Here is a 26,983-nt window from a genome sequence, read left to right as displayed (position 1 = left end):
GGTATGCAATGAAATATATCAACGCTTATGAGAAGATCTGGTTTAGCAACCAAAGTGAGGACACAGGAAGTCTTCGACGTTTGTCTTTTATGATATAGAATCTGGTCTGAACAGAGGAGCTTCGACAAACAATCTTTGTTGGGATTAACAAACAATATAGTTTACAGGGGATCATAAAAATGTCCTAAATTCAAGATATATATACATTTATTGATATGTTTTCACGAAATGAAGGCATTGCTAACCCCATCCCTCATATAACTAGGAAACAATATAAGGACCTTTGTGGCAAATTCACATTGTATGTTCTTATTTTTTAATTACTGGAAAAAAGTGTCCGTTTGGGAAAATAATCTGATGGCAGAATTACCCCGAATAATCCAAACATTAGAAGTCACCAACCTGATCCTCCTGCTTCCAGTATTAACGTGAGAAGGATAGCGCTGGGTAGATGCATCTTCCACGAAGTCCACCTAGATCCCTGTGTTAGTTGAGAAAGGTGGCGTTTGGCAACCGGTAGATCCCGCAGCTATCAAGTAAATAAATTCTTTTCAAAATATAAATCGCTTTTAGTTTTGTTTTCACTTAATTCACGTGGTTTTTGTTACTCCACCAAATGAAACCGAAAGGCAAACAAATTAATCTTAATGGCAGATAAAGGGGAAAAACCCGAACGAAAAAAAAAACAGTAGCGCTGCCATATGGCAAATCATAAAAGGTTTTAATTTTTTATTTAATACTGCAAAAAAAATATATACGGGGATTAGAGTTATAGAAACAAGCCTTTCAAGCCAGGAGCGATACATCCGTAGCTATTAATATAAAATAGCCTTTTTTTTCCTTTTTTTATATTTTTGTTAAATATGTAATGTAGTATGGTGGTTTATCAGAGTACCTGTGCGTTGGATTGCATGGAGTGGGTTTGTTTAGCTGTCTATAAACATATTCATACACAGAGGGCATGCCAAGCGGCGTGGGTTTATTTAGGAATATAAGCATGAGATATGGAAGCTCTCTCGGTTGCCGTGAGCTTGTAATGGGAAGGTAGAAGTGTGATTATTTGGCTGGCTGTGCTGTGGGGAGGACTAAGGCTGTGTTTACACTGTGCTTTCAGTGGGGGGAGCTATGGTCTTTAACACTTTAAAGGCAGTAAGAGATGCGAGGCTGTGCCGAGCTCTGTACTGTGGGAGGTCCTTGCTCTTTGTCCTGTCCCAACTGTTTTGCCTTCTCTGCATGTCCTGCATTCTGCGTGAGTCTCGGGGACATTTGGAGGGTCTTTGGAGGGGGTGTACGTGAGGAGGAGGTGAGATCCATATATATTTAGATTGTTTGCTGGGTAACAAGCATTATTTAAATGCCTTCACCACGACACAGCGTTGAAGCAAAGCATACCCTGCGTCTAAGGGACACTGTGCATCTGACTGTGCATGGCTCGCACCTCCGTGCAGCCCCTCATATACCCCATCTGTGTTGGATAGGATTTCTCACTAGTGTTTTTCCAAGCAATATTAGACGATGTAAGTTATGAGGAGACAGAATCGGAACTATATTTCTTCACATACTCACTACCGCTTTCAATTTTTTTTGTTTAGGGATAATTTGTGTTTTCATGTGACATCTACCCGCGGTCTGAGAAGGAAACTAGTGCCAGGAAGCCACAATGGAGCTCAGTAAGCAAGTCCGGGTTCTGTTACTCAACGACATGGAAAAGTTGAATAAAAGACTTTTCCGTCTGGAGCAAGGTAAGGAGCTGACTGCTAAAATCTAATTACTAAAGGATCCCTGTTATTACTTATCCTGCACTGACAGACCAAGACTGCTATCAGAGTATAAGAAAAAATAATGCACAAGTTAATTTTTCAAAAGGTTTTGGCTATTCAGAAGTATTTGAGTAACTCGATCACAGAGATAATAAAATGGAGCGTTTGTGAAGATTTTGCCTGTCTAGATTCACAGACTAGTAGGACCCAATAGTTATCTACTCTTAAACACTATGGTAGAACGTGGTCGACAAAAAAGAACACTATGGTAGAGACAGAAACAAACTGAGGTGAGCCAGGTTTCAGGACAGCTCATGCAGCTTGCGCGGGAGCCACTTAGAATCTCATCTCACCAGACAGAGATCTCTGCCCTGGACTCCAAGGACCTTGTGAGGATGGTCTGCCATAGGGAGGGGTCTGGCCCTGGCTCAGCTTTGGCATAAACTCAGATTAAGCCTGCTCCTAGTTTGTTTTTAATCCATGTTAGTCTATGTGGAAACCATGACCTTTGGTTTTTGTGTGTCCTTGTCATTCCGCTTTAGCTACTCCTTGTACAAAGCTACCTTTGAGTCAATGTAAAATGTAGTAGCCAGACAGAACTTTTTAAAACTCAGCTTCACGTTGTAGGAGCAGAAAGAGATGTATCCATAAACATGAATATAGTGCAGAATGTTAGGTGCAACCGTGTCTACATGGCTCCTGCCATTTGTTGATCCCAGCCTTTAATGATACGGTTGTACAACATGTATGTACAGTATCATGCCCATACACCCATGTAACTCATACCCCTCTTTCCTCCCCTATCTGTCACAGTGCTATGCAGCATTAAACTTCTCAGTGATATGTATTAATAATTAACAGGAAATGTGTTTGTAAATGAAATTGGAAGAATAAAATACAGCTCACTTTCATTAGGTCACATTAACAATCCTCCATACCAGCTACACCTCTAAACCACCCCCTACAGCAAAAGTGTCTCTGTTTCAGTGATAATCATTTGAGTCTCCTTTACAAGCCATAGAAACATGGAATTTGATGGCTGATGAGAACCATTCGGCCCATCCGTTCTTCCCATTTTTCCTGATGTAAGATTTGGGTATTGATCAGTCCTTTACCTTGTTTTAATTCAGGATAGCTTTATGCCTGTCCATACTTGTTTACGTTCCCTTACACTATTAGCCTCTACCACTTCTGATGGGAGGCTGTTCCATCTATTCACCACCCTCTAAGTAAAATAATGCTGACAAATTATATTGATTTAATAACATTGGGATTCAAAATTTCCAACCTTCTTGTCTCGATCAATTATTGAGACAATATATAGTACCTTCAGAGAAATGTTATTCCAGCAGTTTGCTGATCACACATTGGTAATTCACACCCTCTGCCAAATCTCCTACCCCTTCCCCCCATGTACCTTTTACGCTCCCTGCTTTCCTGCTGATTCACAGCACAGACAAAAGGCAATCTGTGAAGTGGCTGGGCAGTAAATGAGTGATTCAGCTTTTAAACATTTGTTTTGTAAATATTAGCTGATTAATTATCTTGATGAGAACAGTTTATTTTCATTCATGCTTCTAGCCGAAAAAAATGGTCTGTCCCTTATGTACTATCAAAGGTCCCAATTCTCAAAAAAACTCAAATACCAGGGCTCCATTGTGTATGATGACATTATGTTAGAATTGCTACCTCTGTAATAGAACGACTGGTACAGAAATGATTGAATGAGTGGTATTTATATGACATTCATTCACGCTGCACACCAAAATGATTTAAAAAAATGCAATGGCCCAAATTGAAAAGCTGTGGTTGGGTAGAGGTTGCTTTAGTATGGAGTACTACCACCGCCCTGCAAATCAAAGCCCTAGTTGTCCTCTCCTCAGCTTTAAGGAATAATTCAGCTATTGGTATGGAACTATGGAACTATATAATATGGTAAGTTTCTCTTATTCTTTAATATGTATTTGTTAAGCAGAAAAAAAGTATAAAATTAAACCACTTACCTTTAGGCCCCCTCCATGGTCCATTTTTAGGACCATTGATTGGCTACTTAAAGCAGCCAGTCAGTGGCAGGAAGGAGGACATATGAAAAATGGACCATTTAGCTATCATATGCATTAAACTGCAGATGTTGGCTGGGGTGACCCCTTTGTTTGATAAGTGAAGGAAACCATGATAATTATCCATTTATTTTTAAATTGACTGAGAAGTGTTGCTGTAAGACATGCGTTCTGCATGTTTCTGGTATGTTGGGCATTCAGTCAGTCGGTCAATCCGGAAAGCTGGCCATGTGGACCTGCACCAGACACGTGTCCGGTCTGAGTTTATAGACCAATATCCTGCAGACCCATTGCTAGAAGTAACACGATTGGGGGGGGGGGGTCTATTGTACATTTATACACAGAAAATATGTTAAAAACTATGGAAACAATTGTATTAATGTATTCTTTTTTATATAATCCAATTTGGGTTCAATCGAAGCCTGCTGTGATGTTGTGTATAAATCCAACAATGTAGGATAGCACGGTGTTTCTTGTTTGATATCTGTACATTATATCTAAAAGCTGGCTACGGTTATGGTGTAATTATTACACAGTTCCTTTTTTGCACATGATGGTTTTTAATTGTGAAAGATATTGCTGGTTTCTCAGTATCAGTCACTGTGTATCGAAACGGAGGGTTCACATACGAGTCTTCTCCGTGTAATAGAACATTTCTTTCCATCCTATATCTTTCTATCCATTACGATAATACATTGCTTGCTCCTTATTTCCATCCATCACACAACGAAAGGGCTTTATTCAATCCACCATGTATAATTATAGCAGTGTTAATAGCTTTGTACCATTGCATTGGGTAAAAAGAAAGCACATAGGAGATATAAGCCACCAGGAATGATTTGCTCATGCTGCACTTGATTACATGAGTGTTAAATCCGGAGAGTAGGTAGGCGAAGAGTATTTTTTTTATGAGCATTTTCAGCTGCTTCCCTTGACTGGTTATGATTTTGCTTGTATCCCAACCTCAGACTTTCCAAATGCATATGTGCCTATGTATATGTGCACGTGCCGGTATATATTCATTCATTTTCTACAGTACCAGTCTGACCTTTATAGTGAATGAATGCACCCTTGACATCTCCTGGTTGGGTAAAGGCCAAGTTAATTTAAGACAAATATTCCTGGTGTCATCACCCTCAGAAACAGAACACCATAGGCATATAGCCTTGCAGGACAGGCTAATATTAGCGGTCACTGCGGTGAACAGACTCGAGGTGACCTTTGAATGTTTCACGCTGCTCTCATCTAACGGATTGCGATTGAATAGCTCTTAAAGAGAGAGTAGCGTCTCAAACCCATTTCTAGAAAATGGGCAGTATACCTGTCATATCCATGAAACTGGATCTTCAGGCTACCAGTTCCCCACAACATTTGATACGGGCTGCCTGCTCTTTGACATATAACTGGTTCCCTTCGCAGCTAGTTCACAATCAGCAGATCATAAAGTGAATTTGTTAGAAACCTCATGATGTCTCGTTTTGATGTCCACAATACAAGTGCCCTCTCTCTGTCTCTGAAAACCAAATTGCATGGCTATGGATGCAAATGTGAATTAACCACGGTTTGAACAGACGTGTACAAGTGTAAAGGAATGCCCCAGCAGCCCCTTTTGTGTGTTTCCTACGTGTTAATGTGATTTTACTTCTCCTCTACCATCAGGCTTCGAGCTGCAGTTTAGACTCGGCCCCACTCTGCAAGGAAAAGATGTCACTGTGTATTCCAACTACCCACCGCCTGGCAAAGCCTATGACCGTCAAACCTTCCACCCGCTGCAGTGGCATAACCCAACGGGTCGCGAGGAGGATTCAGACAAGTACTGCAAGCTGGATCTAAAGATTGCTGGTTCATTCCAGTACCAGTTCAACCATTCGTAAGTGACAACATGGTCTGTGCCATATTCACAGTTCTACACTCCTTCCTTAGGCAGAGGGGATACATCACTCACTAAAGAGAAAGTTGGCACAGTTGTTGGGTCAAATTCTAAACAATACCATCCATTGGGGTTGTCTTGTATAATGCAAAATTCAAAGTGGTAGGAGACTTAGAAGAAATCTTGCTGACTTTCTTAACAACTAGTGAAGGAGTTGAAATGACAACTCTTCTGCCATATCTATTTTTGTTGAGTGAATTTAGTGGAGATCTCAGAATGCAGATACACTGAAGAGTGTTGTCGCAATAATGTTGCTGGTTGAACTATTCGTGGTAGCTTTTAGTACACCACTTGACAATTGTCCAGGTGGTTAAAGGTCATTTTAGACTAGCTGGGTAGTTGAGCCAAGGTGGATTCCTGGAAAAGGCACTCTAACATTGGCAAATTGCAAAGTTCTGTGTTGACCTTTTTACTGTCCATATATCCATATATTGTGTCAACTGTATAAGTGTATATAAGGTGTTTTAAGTGTTTGCTAAAAAAAAAAAAAAAAAAAAAAAAAAAACCAAACCACTCTAAATCTGAAAACTGTAACCTAGTATGTGGTCATAGGCCAGCTATGCCTTTGTCACTATACAGTTAGCATTACATGTTTAGGTAGGTATAGGTAGTCATGGAAACAAGTTCTTTGAAGGCCCACCAACAGTGTTGCGATAAGGGGGGGGTACAACCATTACAGTTGTAAAGGACTCAGCTGTTCAGGAGGTCTTTGGGGGAGAGAAAGGTGTTCTCCATTTAAAAAAAAAATAAAGCGCTGGACCTCTAATTATAGGGGGCTGAAGGAGGAGCCCTCACTATGGGGCAGAAGCCTCTCTGTAAACTGCAGCCAGCACCAGACAAGAAACCAACTATTTGTTTGATATGTGTATGTGATTGTGTGTGTGTAATGTCTGAAAATGGGGGGGTGTTAATTGCCTGAGACTGGTTATGTTTGGTAATAGAGGGGGTTAATTGAGACTGCGTATGCCTGGTGATGGGGGGGGGGTTAATCATCTGAGACTGCTCGTTTCTGGTGATGGAAGGGGTTAATTGTCAGAGACTGCTCGTGTGTACATGTGTAGATTAACACCAATAAAAGTAATTGTTAAATGACCTTTTAATAACAGACACACAGAGCAGAAATATAGATGTAGGCAAAGTATATTGTGTAAGCCGTCCAACTTCCAGTATCTGAACAAATATTTAAAAAAATGAAATAAAATGAACAACGTAGGCGAACTAAGTGATAGCTTTATCAAAATAATTTAAAGGAGGGGTTTCCATCCATTTACTCAAGGGTTAGAGAAAATCTGAAAAGTGTTGAGAATGTCCGCTATTTTACACTATGTCCTCATTTCTCCATAATTCCCCATCCTCATTTAATGTACCCCCTCTCCTGGAGAAAGAGGGCTCTCCTTTTAAATGCTACTCTTTAGAAGGTGCGCCTCATTCAGGGCCTGGAGGCTACATTGCAAACATGGGGCAGGACAGCTGGAGGAGCATGGAATGAAACATGGTAGTGGGGGGCGTCCTTATGTTAGGGGTGGGCCCCGAGATTTTTGATGGTGACCATGCTCACCTGCACCATAAAAATAAATAAAGTTGCTCATTATAAACAAAAGATGCAACTAAAGGCCTTTTGTTCGGATTGCCTTTGTTTTAATGATACCCTTGGGCCGCTGGGGGCTTGCACAGCATGTGTCTCGCTGTTAACAGATGGGGGTCTGCAAATTGATTTCTTGCCAGTAGGTGGTTTTAGACACCAAGATCTACATGTTCTGACATACTCTCTGAAGGTAATGCAATGTATAACCTGTACTCTATACATTGTAGTATTGTGTTCAGCTCCGTAGTAATTACACAATGTTATTAGTTATGAAGCCGGTATCGTCGCACTGTTATGTAATGTAGAATACTGTTCCTGATGTTGTCTGTTGCAACAGATGTTTGTGGCTAGTCTACCGCTTCTGTTTTTCACAGTTAGGGTGATTATCTCAGCCGGATCCTTCCCTTTGGCTGTCATTTCAGACTAGAGATGGATTAGGGTTGTGTCTTGCTGTGTGAAGGTGGCGTTTGGATCACTTTATTTAAATTATGCATGATGTGTTTATCTATGCATTCAGATACTCCTCTTTTTAAAGACATCTATATACTGCTGTCTAAACTGGCTGCATTTGGACCCACCAAAAATATATCAGGCATATATATATATATATATATATATATATATATATATATATATATATATATATATATATATATATCTATACCTTGTTTTAAGTTGTAACCTCTATCATGTTGATCAGTATTGCTTCGGACCTGATGAAGGGAGGATAACTAACGAAAGCTTGTCATAAATATTATGTTAGTCCAATAAAAAAGGTATTACCACATACTCTGCAATACTCTGTTTTTTGACATCATGTCTACTGGACTAATACGGCTTCACCCATTTACATTATATATATATATATATTATATATAATATATATATATATATTATATATAATATATATCGGCCTTAGCTCAGTCGTTGCCTTAGCTCAGTCTATGAGACCAACACCCTCACTCCTTATCATACTACTTGTGGTAAATAAAAGAATGACCCAGTCTTAATTACCCAGTCAGACACTCTGACTTCCGAAGTTTATGTAGGAACAGACTCCATTAGCATTACCATAAAGAATCAGCTTAGTATGGGCTTTGGAGAGGAAAAGTCACCCAAAATATCACTGACAACAAAAGCTATCCCGATGTCTGCAGCTAAATGATGTTTACTGGAACTAGTCGAGATAAAACCAGGTTTTTTTCACATGTGACCTACATTATGGAAGACAGCGCTTTATGCTCAAGGAGAATATTTTTCCATGTGATCATTTCTGGGGGAGAGTTTTTAAAAGATTTCATAGTAATTAAACTGGCTCCTTTCTAATAAGATCACTTTTCAAACCAGAATTGCTCTTTATAAATTATCCATATTAAGGTATTTATTGATAAAATAGGTATTATTTGGGCTATTAATATTTATTCTGTCTCTGCACATAAATAGTAAGTATATTTTCTTCTTTTGCAGAGGACAGAAGAGTGGTGAAGGTTACATTGTAGTGGATCCGATCCTGAGAGTCGGGGCTGACAATCATGTCCTACATCTGGACTGTATCACCCTTCAGACCTACCTGTCCAAGTGTCTCGGGCCACTGGATGAGTGGGAAGACAGACTGAGGGTGGCCAAGGAGTCAGGTAAAATCTTAATACGAGACAATGTATTATTATTATTTACTGATTTATAAAGCGCCATCATGTTCTGCAGCACTGTAGGAGGCAAATACCCCATAGGATAGCTCTAGTGGATAAAATGGCAATAAATTCCACTTAATATCATTAATTATGGTAATAGTTAAAGTATATATTTTACTGGACGGATGTCGTTGGTAAAAGTTTGTGAAGATACTCTGTAAAAGGCAATATTGTGGTGCACAACCGTATTATCATTATTTTTGAGATCCTTGCCGTTATGGCCCGAACCTTAGTCACAAAAATACATTAAACAGGCTAGATGAGCGTTTGGAAGCCCTGGGTATTGATGGGGCTTAGCTGGGTGCGTAAAAGAGGGTTTGGGGACCCTGCTGTACTAGTGCAGGCCGGACACCTGAGAGGAGTAAGCTGATTATAGTGACCATGAGTGTGGTGTGTGTGTGTGGCTGAGAATGATGTGTGTTGTTGGGAGTGTTACATTCGTTTAGCTGAAAGTGATGTAAAAGATGTGCATTTCAGGCGCTGTGCTGATCATAACTATTAAGGTTTATTTTTATCTGTTGTTGGTCTCAATAAAACTCACGACTTTCCTAAATCCTAAAGCTTATCATACACCGCAGTGTAAAAGAACACGGATAGGCGTGAATTTGTTTAAAGAAACACACCCGGCTTGCAGTTATTTACTTTCTAACTTTTACTGGTCATTCATAGATTAAACGAAAACAATGGTCATCATTATTAATAGTTGTTATATTCATTGTAATGATGTTTGTTTCTCTATTTTTATGCATTTTGTGTTTTTGCTCACTTAGGCTACAACATGATACATTTCACTCCTCTTCAAACCCTGGGGAAGTCCCGCTCGTGCTACTCGCTGGCTGATCAGCTGCAGCTCAATCCTGATTTCTCCAGGCCTGGGAAGACATATTCTTGGAGCGACGTTGGGAAGCTAGTGGACAAGATGAAGAATGACTGGAACGTTCTGAGTATCACCGACGTGGTGTATAATCACACAGGTGAGAGTAATGTTTGGGACATGATCAGGTGATTCATGCAATTCTTGTATAAATGCACAGTTTACGTTCTTATAGTTGAAAGTAACGATTATGTTTTTGTAATGTTAAATGAATATTGACACCTTGTAGCTGGAGAAGTATAAGTAGCAAGATTATTCTCCATAAATGTAGTGTTCATAATCATTCTCTATGTATTTTGGCACATTTTCAGTTCCCAAGGCTTTGCTGCTAATTACCGCCATGCACTTTTAAGAGGCTCAGTCAAAGATTTACATTAAATTACTTTTTTTCAGAGATATAATTAGACAAGTGTCACTCTGGTTCATTTCCACTTATTGAAACGTGTACTTGTCTTTACAAAGCCTCCAATAGCAAATGGATTAAAGAGCACCCAGAGTGTGCGTACAATCTGGTGAACTCGCCTCACCTCAAGCCAGCTTGGCTGCTGGACCGGGCTCTCTGGCACCTGACGTGTGACGTGGCCCAAGGGAAATATGCTGCTCGGGGGCTTCCAGCACTCATCCAAACAGATCAGCAGCTCAATGTGAGTGAGACCAGCCGTAATGCATACCTTAGGTGATAAGGGAGGTTCTGCTTCAATGGGGTCTTGATGACAATGGTTGCCAGACCACTCCGATTAGATCAGGTGTTACACCTAGCCCATCAAGTAAGGAACTCTTGTTAGGTCTATTACAACACAGGTGTGTATTTTATATTTTCATTGGCATGCTATCAAAAAAAATCCTTTGGACCAGGGTTTACCCGCAGTCTGATGGGATGGCACACCATGGCATTCGAACGGTTAAGAACTTCATTACAAAGTGACAAAGTGTGCATTTTTATTGGTAAATTTAGACATCTTGTCTGGCCAGCCTTAAGCATTTCATTAGCTGTTTCTTGTATTATTCTTTTCCGGTACTAATATCTGCCCCAACTTGCTGTGTAAATATACACATGCCGTTAGAGGTTTGATCTAGATCAGTGCTCTGATAACCTGGATGCCTCCCAATACGGCAATAAAAATGTTTGATTTATGTACATGACGGTTGATTTCCTTCTCTACAGAGTATCCGTGGTATTATATGGGAGGACGTTTACCCCAAACTGAAGCTGTGGGAGTTTTATCAGGTCAATGTGGCCAAAGCTGTGGAGCAGTTCAGGAAGCAGCTCACCGGGGGTATGTTAAAGGATGGGCATGGGGCAAATGTATGAGCACTGTGTCAGTGTTATTAAGCTGTGTACTTCGAATAGCGGTGAAATATGATGTAAGTTATATGCCATAAACATAGCACATAAGAAAAAATGATAGCATAGAGAAAAAAAGAATCATTGGCTGATTCATAAAGTATGGATATTGCTTGTCCCTTTGCTAACAGTAACACTAACATACTGTCCCACTTTCAAAAATGCTTAATTCCTGTGTTTTAGGTGGACAAAAGAAGGGTACTAGATCTGATCCAAAGCACTTGGTGATAATACAAGACCCAGAATACAAGCGCATGGGCTGCTCTGTAGACATGGATGCGGCACTCAACACTTTTATCCCCAACAGGTAGGACCTAAACTGTACAAGTTATCAGGTGAGACACCTGAGGCACCAGGAACACCATTTAAATGATTTTGTATTATTTCCTAACACTTTTAGAAGAATTTCGTTAGAGTAGCTTCTAAAAATATCTTATTGAAATATTACTACATGTGAGATATGTGCACAGTTATAGGTGCAGGGTAACTTTTCCAAATTTTTAATGATGGGTATTTTCTAAACTCCGTTTTCTCCAATGTCCTTGCAGTAATGGGCCAGCTGCCATTGATGAATGTTCTACTTGGTTCCGCAAGAGGCTTGAGGAGCTCAACGCAGAGAAACTTAGACAAGTTAACTTCCACCATGAACAGGTAAACTAGCTCGAGCCTGTAGTATATAATTACACATTATAAACTGGATGCAAAATTGAGGTAACACTTAGACACTATATGTAAAAAAAATATATTGGGTAATATTCAACAAAACAATAGCCTCCAATCCCCCAAAAGATTTATGCTGGGATACAGAAAATATGTACATACAATAATTCTGCTTTTTGATACATGTCAAAATATGACCATTTTACCTTTACAGGCAGTAAATTGCATTCTGGGAACCTTGACTTATGAACGACTGGCAGGTCATGGGCCAAAGCTTGGAGCAATAACAAAAAAAGACCCACTAGTCACCAGGTATTGTATTTTCTGGGTAGATAAATATAATTTGCGGGATGATATTTTCCCCACATTGGATTTCTAAATTGTATTTTACAAAGACAACCAGCGTAAGAATTATGTGTTGACAATAGATAGGCACTGCTTTGCAGGTTACAGATACATTATATGGTCTTTATGGGGCGTTATGAATAAAAAGGTGATTTTGGTACAAACTTTGCAAAGTGATCTGATCATCTAGCACCTGGTAGAATGGTGCAGTGCTAATTTGATAAAACCACATATTAACATTGCAGCAGGGTATTTTTACTCTAGGTTTGGAAGTTTTATGTATGCAGGGTCAAATAACATGAATATTTTTTTGTGAAAAAAAACACTTTGCAGCTATTTCACTTTCCCATTTGGAGAGATGTCTCTGGAAGAGGAGGAGCCCATGATGCATCAGCAAGACAAAGCCCGTTGCTTCATGGCTCACAATGGATGGGTTATGGGGGATGACCCACTCAAGAACTTTGCTGGACCAGGTCTGTTCCTCACCCACTTCTGCCTGTTCACAATAGAATTGGTGGGGGTTAGGAGAACTGCAGAATGTTTCACATAGAAATGATCTCCAGTCCAGAAGAAGGCTTTTGAGAAGTTCATTAAGACGAACAGTAAAATGAGAATTGTGACATTGCTACTCTTTTGTAAATACGTTCAGTAAAATGATGGGTCAATTATAATAGTTGAGACAAAAGCTGTTATTGCTATTAGCCAGAATATTCTTTTTGGATATCTGTTACACTTATTATAAACGACAATTTTTCTCTTCCAGATTCCAACGTCTATCTCCGCAGGGAGCTGGTCTGTTGGGGGGACAGTGTGAAGCTACGGTATGGTGACAAGCCATCAGATTGTCCATACCTGTGGGATCACATGAGGAGGTACACAGAAATCACTGCCAAGAACTTCCACGGAGTCCGTCTGGACAACTGCCACTCCACCCCTATCCACGTAGCAGAGGTAGGAAGCTTTGCCCAAGGGTCTGCCATAGAATATAAAAGCCATGTTGTGAACCCACAGATCATGCCTTTACAGCAGCATTTAAGTGTTATGTTATTCAGAGAGATGCAAAACAATGGCATCACATCAGGCTGGTAGAAGAGTGATAAAGTGATAGAGAGAGATGCGTAAAAGGGTCATACTAAATTATACATTGTATAATATTTTAATGAAGAAAGGCTAGTCCAGTTTCATGCTGAGGTTTGAGGGAGGAAGGGTTGCACATTAGAGGTTATAGGGGCAAAGTCGTTATAGATGTGGAATAAGGAGGGTTGCAGTTTATGATAACGTTTAAGTAAACCAAGGATTTCTGAGACGAAGGATGGCAGAGACACTGATGTTGGAGTATTAGGGTTTTATTAGCTAAATAGTGAATTGTAGTTAAGTTGAAGTGAGATTATATATTTAATTTTGCATTACTAGAGACCGGAACATTTATCTTGAATTTGCACAGTCAGTGTTATCCCCTCAAAGATTTAACTGTATATTATGGAAGCCACCCTGGCCTTTCTAACAGGATAAATTCACCAGGACTGAATAAACCCATAACTGTGTCAAGTTGTAGAATAAGAGTACCAAGCTCAGTATACAAGCCTGGTGTCAATGGACTTTAGTTGGTAATTGATTTTTGTCCAACATGTGTATATCTGGTAGTCACTTATCATTACTGTTATTTCACTTACATGCCCAGATACTGTATATATCATTGTGGCTGATGAGCATTATGAGTAGGGACTATGTGTTTTCTTGAACTGGGTGAACGGTGACTGTGAAAGGTATGATTTCTGCCCATCTGGGTCTGTATTTCTGCAAGTGGATCGGTATTACACACAGCACTTTGTGTCTGTAGGAGATGCTGGCCGCTGCCCGCTCAGTCAGACCCAATCTTTATGTGATTGCTGAGCTCTTCACGGGCAGCGAATACATCGACAATGTGTTTGTGAACCGCCTGGGGATAACCAGCCTCATTCGAGGTACCTGTTCTGTGCCGCTGCCGTCCTGATAGGAACTATTGCTTCACTGAATTACTAAATATTGCTTTGTTTTTTGTTTTTTTTTGTCTCCCTAAATTCGTCCTCTCCTTCCTTTTATTGGTCACCTTTATGGGTCATATCACTCAATCCTCCGATTTCTCTATGTCTGCATGCACATTGGCTTCACTCTCTACCACCTCTCCCCGGCCATGCCTAGTGCTGTTACCTTTCTTTCACATTTCTCCTTATTCCCTCATCCGTTTGTTTTTGCCCCTGCTCATCCGCTATTTGCCTCGTTATCGCATGTCTCTTCCTGCCATCCTCATCCTCCCGTCTCGTCTCCCCTGCTTGTCCCGTGGCCGTGCTGTCTGTAGTACTTGCTGGACGCTGCTAGGAAGCTGAGACCGGATTTATATGTAATGGCTGAACTGTTCACTGGGAGCGAGGAGCTGGACAATGTGTTTGTCACTAGACTGGGCATTAACTCCCTCATACGAGGTAGGCTGCTTGAGGTTTTGCTTGTATTAACCCAGCATAAACGTCTGCTTTCTTACTTGATCCTATGTGCCTGTGTTTAAATATATAAGACAATTCATTACACTTAAAACACTACAGATTTGGTTTAGATCATGCAATATTACATAAAAAAGAGGTTGCTGAGATAAATGTGACCATGGATACACATACTGACGATATCACCATGTTAAATTGGGGGTTACGTTGTGGCAATTATTCCTGCTCCTCTGACATAATAGGCGTTATTTTACATTTTGATATATCTTAAGGTGTACCATAAGCCAACGTGACTTCCCCGCAACATAAAGAATCATATAGGAAAGTTCATATCGATGCTTATAGGGACCAAAATAATGTCCGAGAGCAGTTTAAGTTGTCTTGTCTCCTGCTCACCCCACTCCATTCTTGACAATCTAGAGCAAGCCCAGCCCATGTCGATACCAGTTTACCTGGTTATAGCACCATAGTACTATGTCATATGCCAGCTTTAAAGGTGGTATAAACCACCAGTTACAGTAACCTTAGAAACAAAGGTACCCATTGGCACAGTTACTCAACCATTACTCTGTTATTCAATATTATTCTATATATTATTCAGCTTGAGCGGTAAACTACAGTACAATGTGTGATGTAGCAGGTTTCTACTATCTCACACTAAATGCTAATGTGTGATGCAGGAGATACAGTTAACAACATGCAGCCAGCGACTGAAGCTCATATGAATACACTTACACAAAGTTGTTCATTGACCCAACAGTAGTCAACTGCATTTACTAGCTTTGTTTCCACCCCATAGAGGCCATGAGTGCCTATAACAGTCACGAGGAGGGCCGGCTGGTGTATCGCTATGGAGGCGAGCCCGTAGGATCGTTTGTCCAGCCTTGTCTCCGGCCCCTAGTTCCCAGCATCGCCCATGCCATCTTCATGGATGTTACACATGACAATGAGAGTCCCATAGAGGTGAGTCACTGATATCCAGGTGGAATGACTTCCATGCTCGAGGTTGAATAGCGAGAGGCTAATGGAGTACAAGGAACATGTTCTGTTTGTTTCATTATAGTCTCACGATTGTCACATGTCCTTAGATGTCATATGCTTCATTTTCTTTTCAGCATCGATCTGCATATGATTCACTACCCAGCTCTGCTATTGTCTCTATGGCTTGTTGTGCCACCGGAAGCACCCGTGGTTACGACGAGATGGTGCCACATCAGGTTTGTGTCTGTGTACCGCGTAAACTTTATGATGTTGGCTAGTAAAGATTCTCACTGCATGCTTTTCTTTATTTTCCGCAGTATTTTCCATGTATCACTATTGTTCTTGATGGCTGTGATGATTTAGTTTAAACAATTCTTTTCTCCCGACAGATCTCTGTAGTTTCGGAGGAACGGTTTTACACCAAGTGGAATCCAAAACTAACGGCTCCCAGCCCTTCAGATGTAAATGAGAAGAGCGGTATAATTGCCGGAAAGGCGGCCATAAACAAACTTCACCGGGAGCTGGCGGCACGTGGATTCCTGCAGGTAGTAACTCTACTGTCCATCCTTGTATTCCTCTACACCTATATACCGTATTCATTTACTTGTCTTGTTCTGCATTTCTTCTGTCCTTCCACAGTTGTCTACCTGGGACACAGAACGTTTATGCCCTTTTCTCATGTTTGTCTTTGTACAGGTGTATGTGGATCAGGTGGATGAGGATATAGTAGCTGTGACTCGACATTGCCCTCATACTCACCAGTCGGTCGTTGCCGTGTCTAGGACGGCCTTTAGAGATCCCAAAACCTCATTCTACAGCAAGGAGGTCCCCCAAATGTGCATTCCAGGTACACAATTTTGCTTTCTTATCATTTATATATTTTTTCAGTGGAGCAAAAGGGCTTCAAATTAATTAAAAAAAATCCTACATGAACAAGTGCAAGATAATGAGTGGGAGATGTGTAGCAGAAGGAGTGAGATGATGGTTGGGTCATCTTCTTAATGATAGGACAGTTGGCGAGTTGTTTTGTTTGGTCTTGGAACTTGTGGACGTAAAAACCAAAACTAGGCTAGGATAGACATGAGATTAAAGCGAATAAAGGCTCATATAATGTTGTGTGAGGTTTGAGTGCAAGAAACTTAGCATTCTTGTTTTGTTGATGCTGTTTAACTGAATTCCAATGTCTCTCTATGCAGGAAAGATCGAGGAGGTGATTCTGGAAGCAAGAACAGTGGAACAGAAAGCTGGGACCTATGTGCAGGACTCTAAATTCATTAATGGTTTGCCTCAATACACAGTGGAGATTCGCGAGCATATCCAGGTAGCACATGGTTCTGTAATGATAGCTTGTACAAATCGCACACCACTACAGCATTTCTCATCCATAAATGATTTCCATTTGTAGCTGGGCGAGAGCAAGATTGTGAAGCAGGCTGGAATCACCACTAAAGGGCCAAATGAATTTGTCCAAGAAATAGACTTTGAGAATTTGACCCCAGGAAGTGTGATTATTTTCAGGTACGTTTTATGTTTTATTTATATTTCCTTATTGTGGTGATCTGCTTTGTGTCCTGATGTATTGATTCTGTTAAATACATAGGTATGTCTTTAGCATTACGAGACCAGAAGTTTGCATACAACATTGCTCTGAAGGCGGCGCTTGAGTTTTAAATATCAACGTTTCCCAATGCCCTAAGGCTCTTATTATATGAGGAACAACCAAAGTAATAGTGTTTACCAACCAAACATTATCATGGTAATGACTATTTTTGTGAACAGACAAAAACAAAGATGGTTTAATAGTGCTGGGAGCAATACTAATTCCAGACCAAAGGCAGGATAGCGTTAGACCAAAATATGAAGACTAACTAACTATGACTGCGCAGAAAGCCAATTCATTTAGCTAAGACTCAGCGAGACCTACTGCTTAGATGAAAATGATCCCAGGCCCCTTTTGGGCAAATGTTCATGTAAATTAAAGACAAACCATATATTTCTCCTTCTTTCTCTGCCTTGTCTGCAGTCTTGTGTTGAACTATTATGTTATATTATTAAATTTGATATATTCACCATTTCTCCTTCACTCGTAGAGTAAGTCTGGATCCCGAAGCACAAAAGGCCGTGGGCATCTTGCGGAATCATCTAATCCAGTTCACTCCTCACTTCACTTCCGGCAGCCTGCAGGATGATCAGGCTTTTCCTATACTGAAGGTGCCGTTTGCCAGGTGAGTTCAAGGTGCTCTGCTCTCCTGTAAAGCCATTAGATGGTACTAGGGGGGGCATGTATTCATCTAACATCTTTTTCCATACAGCACCGAAAAAAGTTTAGTTTTTAGTATTTTAGGTGTCTCCTAAAAGTATTCAGAACCCTGGAAGTAGCTTTTGCACTGACATTTTTAAATAGTGACACAGGATTGAGATCAGGACTTTGATTGGAACTCTCTAGGACATTTGCCTTTTTGTTCTGGAGCCAGGCTACTTTTGTTTGGGATCATTGTCCTCCTGAAAGTGAATTTACTCCCAAATTTTCCTCCAAGCTCATTTTTTTGTCCTTCATTGGACACAAGCAGCTTCTCTTGCAGTATGTTTCTGTAATTTGCCCAGGCCCTACTGGGGCATCCCCACTGAATTATGGTACCACCACAAGCATTCTTCACAGTGGTCAAACAACGTATCTTGGTAAAATGTTTACATTTTTCACAGTTGTAGACCAATATTATTGTTTACTCCGTAGGGAAATCCGTTATTAAACTGAGAGCTTCCAGAGCATATACTTTAGTTTTTTAATTTTCCAAAAATAAACTTTTACCAAAATAAAACCAATGTCATATGGATTTTCTGTCCTACAGTATTGTCTCCAAGCTGTCTCTTGCCGACCTGAACCAAGTGTTATACCGTTGTGACGCAGAAGAGCAAGAAGACGGGGGTGGCTGTTACAACATCCCCAATTGGACCCCTCTGAAATATGCAGGCTTGCAAGGTATGATTATTAATTGAAATAGATTTTTTAGTTTTATTATATAATGTTTATCGGCAGTTTTTAAAGAAAGCTTATTGATCTATATCTTCCTATATTTTTTGGACTTGCAGGTTTAATGTCTGTAATGGTGGATATCAGACCCAAGAATGACCTTGGACATCCTTTTTGCGATAATCTGAGGGCCGGAGATTGGATGATAGATTATGTTAGTAATCGACTTGTTGCCCGTGGAGGAGCATGTGCTGAAGTAAGTAAGAATAGCATCCTTTTCACCATGGAAGACAGACACGTGTTTAAATGACATTGATCTTCTCTACAAAATAGTAAATTATCAAAATATGCTTTTTTTTTTATAGATTGTAAGCTTTTTTGAGCAGGGTTCCATGGTTGTTTCTGTAACTTCAAATTGTTATGCGACTGGTCATTTGTTATGTCCTGTTTACCCATTTACAGCACTGTGGAATATGATGGCGCTGTATAAATGAGTAAATAATCTGCAGATGGGATCCATTGATCTATATCTAATTAAGAAAAGTTACTGTTTTGTCATAATCCCTCCTTTTTCAATTGCACATATATATGCTATAGATAGGGTGTCCAGACCCTGGTGACCCAGCCCTAAATCATGATGCTCCCTCAACCTCAATACTTCACGGTTGGGATGATGTTTTCATGTTAGTATTTGGTGCCCTTTTTACATCATATGTAGTGCTGTGTGTTCTTCCCGAGCAAATCAGTGTTTGTTTCATCAGTCCACAAACCATTTTCCCAGTAGCGTTGTGGAGCGTCATGGTGTCCATCAAACGTTAGGGGAACAGGGTTAGAGTAGCAAACTCCTGACTCCAATTAGCTTTTATTGAAGTGATAAGCCTAGGGTTCACATTCTTTCAGATCAGATCATATTCTAAGACAAATTGATACATAAATGCTGGTGATTCCAAAGGCTCCACTTACCTTTTATACCTTATATATATATATATTCATATGCCAATTTTCTTGTCTTTCAGGTGGGTAAATGGTTTGAAGCAATGTTCTCCTACCTGAAGCAGATACCACGTTACCTTATCCCTTGCTATTTTGATGCAATATTAGTTGGAGCATACACAACACTGCTAGATGCTGCATGGAAGCAGATGTCCAGGTCCGTAATAGAAGCTCTGTTTTCATTATCACTTAGTAAAGTCATATTTTAACATTCACTTCACTTCAGTTTGATATTAATGTTTAACAGTGCCCAAATCTGGCTGGATGCCTTCTGGTCCACCAAAGACGCTTTGCTTGTGTAGCCATTGCTGTGGGTGTGCTCTGTTTAAACTGTTATGCCCAGCTATTTAACAAGTAAACACTTTAAACAGAATTTATTATTGGAATATATTTGATTTGATTGAAGTGATAATACCCTTGATTTGATACAGCTTTGTTCAGAATGGATCCACCCTGGTGAAGCACTTGGCTCTCGGGTCTGTACAGATGTGCGGAGTTGGCCGATTCCCATCTCTCCCAGTGCTGTCACCGTCTCTGAAGGATGTTCCCTACCGCCTCAACAACATCACCCAGGAGAAGGAGCAGTGCTGCCCTTCATTAGCTGCTGGTAATAAGAGAAAAAGGATTGGAATCATTAATGGCCTGCAATGTCTTCTTGATTGTAGCACAATTATCTATATATAGTCTTTGTAACATCTCTATTTCGTTAGTGTTTGTATATTTTCATATGCTTCTTTTCGTGTTATTTATATTATGTGTTCCCTATGTATTCCTTACCTCTGGATGGTTTGTTATCTTCCCCCTCGTTGTTGATGATGTGTATCTGCAGAGTTTAGTTTAGCGGTGACTGTATTTCTCTCCTGTTTGACATACTATTTGTTTCCTTCTGCGTATGTCTTCTAGTAACACTTAGATGTCCTCTGCATATATTTCAGGTCTCCCACATTTCTCCTCTGGGATTTTCCGCTGCTGGGGAAGGGACACTTTCATATCTTTGAGAGGTTTGCTGCTAATTACTGGACGTCACACTGAGGCCAGGTAAGCGATGTTGGTTACATACATCAAGCACTTTCCAGTTTCATTACAGGTGACTCTCACGCTAAGATCAGGTTAGGTCCCAGTATAGATTACTCTGAGATAAAAACAATATATGTCAAGTGAAGCAAATTATATGAAGTTTTAACTCCAAATGCCCTAACATAAATGACCACACACTCTGTGTCTGATTGATGTATTTACATCTCTATGTATGGAACAAGTTACCAAAATTACTTCACTTTTCTTTGTTAACTTTTTTGGTATTATTTAATGTCATTGGTAACAGGAATATTATCCTTGCCTTTGCTGGGACATTGAGACACGGACTAATCCCCAACCTCCTGGGGCAGGGGACATATGCGAGATACAACTGCCGTGATGCCGTGTGGTGGTGGCTGCAGTGTATACAGGACTACTGCAATATTGTTCCTGATGGCTTGGCAATCCTGCGGTGCCCCGTCTCCAGGATTTACCCCAAGGATGACTCTCAACCCTTGCCTGCAGGAGAAGTAGTAAGTGATCCTCTCATGTCTCATCGCATGTAAGATTCTCTAGGAGACATGTACCTTTGGTCCGTGGGATTGGAAAATATTTTCCAATTACGGATGCTTGCAGCTGTCGTGTTAAGAAGCGTTCCATATCTCCAAAGACATAAGAGGTCATAGTCTCCTCCCAAAGTCATAAAAGATTTGCAGTGTGAGAGGTTTTGTCGCAGTCACAATATTGGAATGCACAGTATTTCTTCTGTCATTATAGGGCTTAATGCAAGTGCATTGAGACCCACGGGACATCGTGATAAAAAAAAAATGTGTTCGTTTTCACAGGATCAGCCCCTTTATGAAGTCATCCAGGAGGCCCTCCAGCGCCATGCACAAGGAATCAATTTCCGAGAAAGAAATGCCGGGCCACAGATTGACCGGAACATGAGGGATGAAGGCAGGTTTTGTGTACAGGGGCATATATTTATTTATTTATTCTGCCTGTACTGATGACCCACCAAAATGTATAAATAGTCATTTAAGACACCAGTGATGTGTGACGTAAATTGGTGAAACCACACACACACAAAAAAAATACCAACCTTTTAACCAACTTTAACCCAAACCTTGCACCAATACAAATTCCCTCAGCCTGCCATGTATAAATATTTATTTAACCTAGGCGTTTCTTCACAGGTTTTAACATCAGCGCTGGTGTGGATCCAGTAACTGGCTTTGTATTCGGAGGGAACCGACTAAATTGTGGAACATGGATGGATAAAATGGGAGAAAGTGAAAGGGCAAGGAACAAAGGAATCCCGGCAACCCCAAGGTATCCGTAATACTTCTCTCCGGAATCCGGACCGGGATTGCTTCCATTTGTTCTGGTGCACGTAGTTGGCATTTCCTTTCACCATTCACTTGCATTCATTCATGCAGCAGATGATGTGATATTTGTAAAGAAATTCATTGATCCAAATCCACGTTTTAGTTGTCATTACATAAAGCACCTGCCTTTTCCATTGGCCTGGGAGAATGTAGAATTAACAATATACAAATTAACGATAACCTGGACAAACATAAGGACATAATGGTACAGAAGTAGATTAGTGTTATGTTATTGAGATCTTACAATCTAAGCAAATGGCAATACAAGAATAAGTCGGTAGCAGTAGTAAATCCATTACTAGGAGCCTGGTGACCTCAGATAACCCTTTGTGAGCGTGCATGAAAGTTAACATCATTTAGGTTTTCTTGCCTTTGTTCAGTTTTGTAGCACTCACTTTGTTTAAATACTGAGTATCACTCACTTCTGGATGTACTGCATGTTTTCATACACTGGGGGGCGCTCATTACCATGTTCTTCTTTTTTAAATAGGGATGGCTCAGCCGTAGAAATTGTTGGCCTTAGCAAATCCACGGTGCGCTGGCTAAAGGAGCTGAGTGAGAGAAATGCTTATCCATTCAAAGGGGTCACTGTGCAGAGGGAGGGTAAGTGTCTCTGCAAACGACGACTGTTACTCTTCGTTCTAATGTCAATAACATACAAACACACTCTTGCTACGCTCGTAACAAGTCGTTACTACTAAAGAAGATCAACCTTGTTCTTTAAAAGTAATACAAAATATACCGGTGCATCCATATTAGGCTCTACGGAGCCGTTGTTTGTTTACACCAGGGCTTTGGATTATCTGCGATCACATTAAAGGGGAAGCCCCATGGGAAAAAAATATATTTTCTTTATGCATTAAAAAGAGTGCTGTATACGGTAACACAGATTATCATTAAAGAAAACTTGTTTGATTTCATTTTGTTCCATACACTTTACCTGGAGACTGAGTTGTGATATTTTGGGTTATAATCCCTGCTAAAAAAATGACATTGCTAATGAAGTTTGTTCCTCCATAGACTTTTATGAGTCAGGGGATCCTTCTGGGTGATTAAGACCGAACTATTCAATTGTTTACAACAAAGCAGTATGCAACTGGTAGAGAGCCTCAGAATATTTTTAAAAACTAAATTTCAATGAGATACTAGCGATAAAATGTGCTGGCGGGAGATATCCTTTAACATTTTACTAGGGAAAAAAGAAAAGAGGCAAGACAAGAAGCAGAGCTGTGGAAAAGGAGACGGGGACACAGAGAGATTGTGAAATTAATCTGGATCTACATATGTTGGAGCTATATAAATCTGGGTCCATTTTTACTTTGTGAGTACCTTAGTATGCCTTCTTCAAAGTGAAAAAATAAAACACTGGAGCTAGTAGATGCAGCCCTGCAGCTGCCACCTTCCTCTGTGGGCCAATGATTCTTCCCACTGATTGGCTGTTTAAGCAGCCAGTCAGTGGCAGGAAAGCACTCCCATTAAAATCAATGGAAGCCTTTCCACACATGAACAACCCAAGTTAAAGGGACCATGCAGCATATGATTGGCTGACGTTCCCTTTAAGTAGGTGAGGCAGGGCCATTATCAAAGGTGTCTGTGTGAGTTTAGGTGAGTGGATCCTGGAGGGCAGCATTATTACGTGTTTTGAGGACTTGGGAAACACATCACTATTTCATATCTCTTATATGTTTAAATATTAAATGGTAATTCATTATTTTCTCAACTTTATTTAGGGAAAGAGGTCTTGCTGACATTCTCAGAATGGAACCAGCGTATCCAGGATCATTTTGAAAAGGTGTTCTATGTGTCTGAGAATCCTTCCGACCCGGATGAACAGCGTCCAGACCTGGTCCACAAACGCGGTATTTACAAAGACAGCTATGGAGCATCAAGCCCTTGGTGTGACTATCAACTCCGTCCAAATTTCCCTATTGCTATGGTTGTGGTAAGTGCTGCGGGGCTGTGCCAAGCACTCATATGAGGTTACCCCTTAATAGGAGACTGCTTTAGAAGTCCAAGAGGTTTATTTACTAAACTCCAAGAGTTTGTACGAACATTTCAGTGCCATCATATCTCTCTGCAATAGGAAGGTCCTACAAGAAGGACATGATTGCTAAGTTAATGAAAACATGGACACCTTATTCCCCCCAACTGGGATAAGCAAACTCCAGACAGAAAATACTATGCTTTGCCAACATGAACTGTTGACTTGACTACTGTGATACAATTTTAGGATTTATCTTTGTTTTATAGGCCCCTGAGCTGTTTACTCCGCAGAAAGCCTGGAAAGCTCTCGAGGTGGTTGAGAAGAAATTGATGGGACCTCTGGGAATGAAAACACTGGATCCAGAGTATGTAGTTTTTTTATATTTAAAAATTATATGAATGGCCTTTCCAGTGCAAAGTTGCTTAAAAGTAAAATTATAAAGTATTCATGAAGACGTTGTGTTAAAAAGCTACCTTCAAAGACGAGCAGGAAACAAGATATTCACAGTTTCATAGGATCAATGAAAAACATAATTGAACGTGGGAACTTTAATATTTTACTTCCTGATTTGCACATGAGAATATAACAATGGTATATCAATAATAACAATGCCCGTTAGTTATCCCCAGTGATGGCATGTGTAGTCTTATTCTATTCTTATATAATAATTCAGCACCATTGCTTTGTGTTTGAGGTATATTAAATAATAGGTTTTTACCTTACTTGCCATGACAATCATTGTGCTACAGGGGCAAATGTCTTCAGTAGCAATCGGTGGGACAGTGGCGGTTAGACTGCTATTGTAGTTTTGTCTGTCTTACTTTGCAGTTCCAAATGCAGCCACCCTTTGCGTAGAGCAACAAAGATTTTGGGGAGGAATTTGCTAATTGTGAGAACCCTTTCTGTGGTCCCTTCATGTGTTTTTATGCATTTTATTTCCGTTAACATGTTTCGGACCAGACAAGGAAAGTGCATAGTAGCAGCTTTGGGCTGCTTTATTATGGGGCCAGTTGAATGTGGTCAGTCCTCCCCTGCTGCCTACAATGGCCAGATCTGCAGAGAAACAATGTTTATTGGAACTACACCTAGCTATCTTCTTCAGTCCACTACATTACTTTATACAACCTTAGTAGCTCTTCCATCAGCAGAGGTGGATCTGTTAGTAAGACAAGGGTCCTGATGGATCCCACCTGTGTTTCCGAACAGAGAGCATGGGAAAAAACTGTACTTTTGGATATAAACCATGAGAAGTTTTGTAAATAGAGACATTTTGTTTGATTTCTATGTATTGTCAGTGCTCTTGTATATATTTTTTGAATAATGACCTTTCTCACATGTTTCTTTAGTGACATGGTGTACTGTGGAGTGTACGACAATGCTCTGGATAATGACAATTATAATGTAGCCAAAGGATTTAATTACCATCAAGGGCCGGTAAGACTAGATTGAATATATTGTAACTACACACCCAATGTATAGGTAAGATGAGAACAAGCAATCTTTTTAATTTCCAGGAATGGCTGTGGCCCATTGGATATTTCCTGCGTTCCAAACTGCACTTTGCGAAGTTACTTGACCAGGAAACCTATCAGAAGACAGTTGTTCTAGTGAAAAATGTTCTATCTCGTCATTACATACACCTGGAGAGGTGAGAATAAACAGAAAGGTTGGGGGAGATAACTCTAATTATGTGTATCCATGGATATGAGCCTCGCCTGCTGTGTGATACCTGTTTATTACACACATTCTGCACATTCTGAATAATCACCATAGTATTCTAGAAAGAATACTGAAGAGTTAATCTAGTACTGTACAGTGTATAGTGACAGTATTTATCATTATTTTACTGTTCAGTTATAGATGTAGTGAATGAACCATATATATATCTATATATAACTGTACATTGTGTGTATAAAGCCTTAGTTTTATAGGCTATTACATATGTCAGTTCATTATAAACTTTACCTGTAGAGATAGGCATTAAACATTTGGCTCAGTTTGTTTGTATTTGATTACATCCAGTAACTTATTCTCTTCTCATCAGATCATCCTGGAAAGGTCTTCCGGAGCTCACCAACGAGAATGGCCAGTACTGCCCTTTCAGCTGCGAAACTCAGGCCTGGTCACTTTCTGTAGTGCTGGAAATTCTGTATGACTTATAAATGACCCTCAAAGTTAAGTGCCCACATTTCAATGGATTTAAGATGTCTTGGAAGTTTGACAGAATTTGGAAGCAGATGATTAGTGCTATTAGACGTGCCCTCCAAGGGGTAGACCTGTAAGCCGCTAATATGAGTGTAATGTCATCTACCTGCTCACAGGATGGTGTCAACAAAACACTAATCATTAATGCTTAATAACCAACACGGATAGAATATTGTTTCTTCTGCATGTCTCCCACTGAGCAGTAAAATCAAACAGTCTAATGATGTTTTTGGATATCCAAGCTCACTAGTTTAGATGACAATTTGTCAGTCTGGACACTTGATTACAGGATGATGTCACATCACCCATTTTGCTTGGAAACGTGATTATTACGAGAGAGTTTGGCTCATGTAGTTCATTGTCTTGGGTTGGATTGGGATCAGATACTTTGTCCATGAAAACGAAGAGCATTTTGTTCAACCTATTGTTCTTATTACTGTAAGTAAAGAGATGCATGTGCTTGAGTTGTAGTTTAGGAGTTTGCGGTGAACTTGGAAACCAGCGGGTAGAACCCTGGCCGAAGGAGGATATTTTCAAGCTGTGCACATAAATAAATAAATTGTTACATAAATAATATATTACTGTCTTCCTGATGTAGTCACCTTAGCTAGAATAATATGTAAGTATCAACACAACTTGGTGTGCTGAGAATGTTTACTGTCGTATGTTGTCCACTGGATATTTGTGCAATACCCAAAATAAACTGTATGATACTAA

At 40.1% G+C, this 26,983-nt stretch overlaps 1 protein-coding gene across 1 annotated transcript; it reads left to right on the top strand.

The window, feature by feature from the left end:
* The first annotated feature begins 1,369 nt into the window (after nucleotides 1-1,369).
* AGL (amylo-alpha-1, 6-glucosidase, 4-alpha-glucanotransferase) lies at nucleotides 1,370-26,983 on the top strand. Its single transcript, XM_053468937.1, has 34 exons — nucleotides 1,370-1,517; nucleotides 1,593-1,742; nucleotides 5,480-5,690; nucleotides 8,803-8,969; nucleotides 9,797-10,000; nucleotides 10,363-10,544; nucleotides 11,066-11,177; nucleotides 11,429-11,552; nucleotides 11,794-11,896; nucleotides 12,120-12,217; nucleotides 12,584-12,723; nucleotides 13,014-13,201; nucleotides 14,091-14,214; nucleotides 15,527-15,690; nucleotides 15,843-15,944; nucleotides 16,098-16,253; nucleotides 16,405-16,555; nucleotides 16,905-17,029; nucleotides 17,114-17,226; nucleotides 17,799-17,933; nucleotides 18,558-18,688; nucleotides 18,799-18,935; nucleotides 19,696-19,829; nucleotides 20,104-20,279; nucleotides 20,608-20,710; nucleotides 20,997-21,222; nucleotides 21,535-21,646; nucleotides 21,886-22,021; nucleotides 22,568-22,680; nucleotides 23,808-24,019; nucleotides 24,328-24,425; nucleotides 25,408-25,495; nucleotides 25,576-25,709; nucleotides 26,106-26,983. Exons 2-34 carry the CDS (start codon nucleotides 1,661-1,663, stop codon nucleotides 26,221-26,223), a joined length of 4,599 nt encoding a protein of 1,532 aa, XP_053324912.1. The 5' UTR covers nucleotides 1,370-1,517; nucleotides 1,593-1,660; the 3' UTR covers nucleotides 26,224-26,983.

Source organism: Spea bombifrons, chromosome 6, assembly GCF_027358695.1.
Source record: "Spea bombifrons isolate aSpeBom1 chromosome 6, aSpeBom1.2.pri, whole genome shotgun sequence".
In the NCBI taxonomy this organism is placed as follows: domain Eukaryota; kingdom Metazoa; phylum Chordata; class Amphibia; order Anura; family Pelobatidae; genus Spea; species Spea bombifrons.
The sequence above is the reverse complement of the archived record's forward strand: the minus strand, read 5'-3'. Positions and strand labels throughout refer to the sequence as shown.

What these genes read in the sequence shown, in the direction of transcription:
- AGL (XM_053468937.1), top strand. Translation starts at nt 1,661, where the DNA reads ATGGAGCTCAGTAAGCAAGTCCGGGTTCTGTTACTCAACGACATGGAA. An exon ending in AAACAGATCAGCAGCTCAAT is followed by an intron (nt 10,545 to 11,065) that starts GTGAGTGAGACC and finishes CCTTCTCTACAG; the next exon opens with AGTATCCGTGGTATTATATG. An exon ending in GGAAGTGTGATTATTTTCAG is followed by an intron (nt 17,227 to 17,798) that starts GTACGTTTTATG and finishes CTTCACTCGTAG; the next exon opens with AGTAAGTCTGGATCCCGAAG.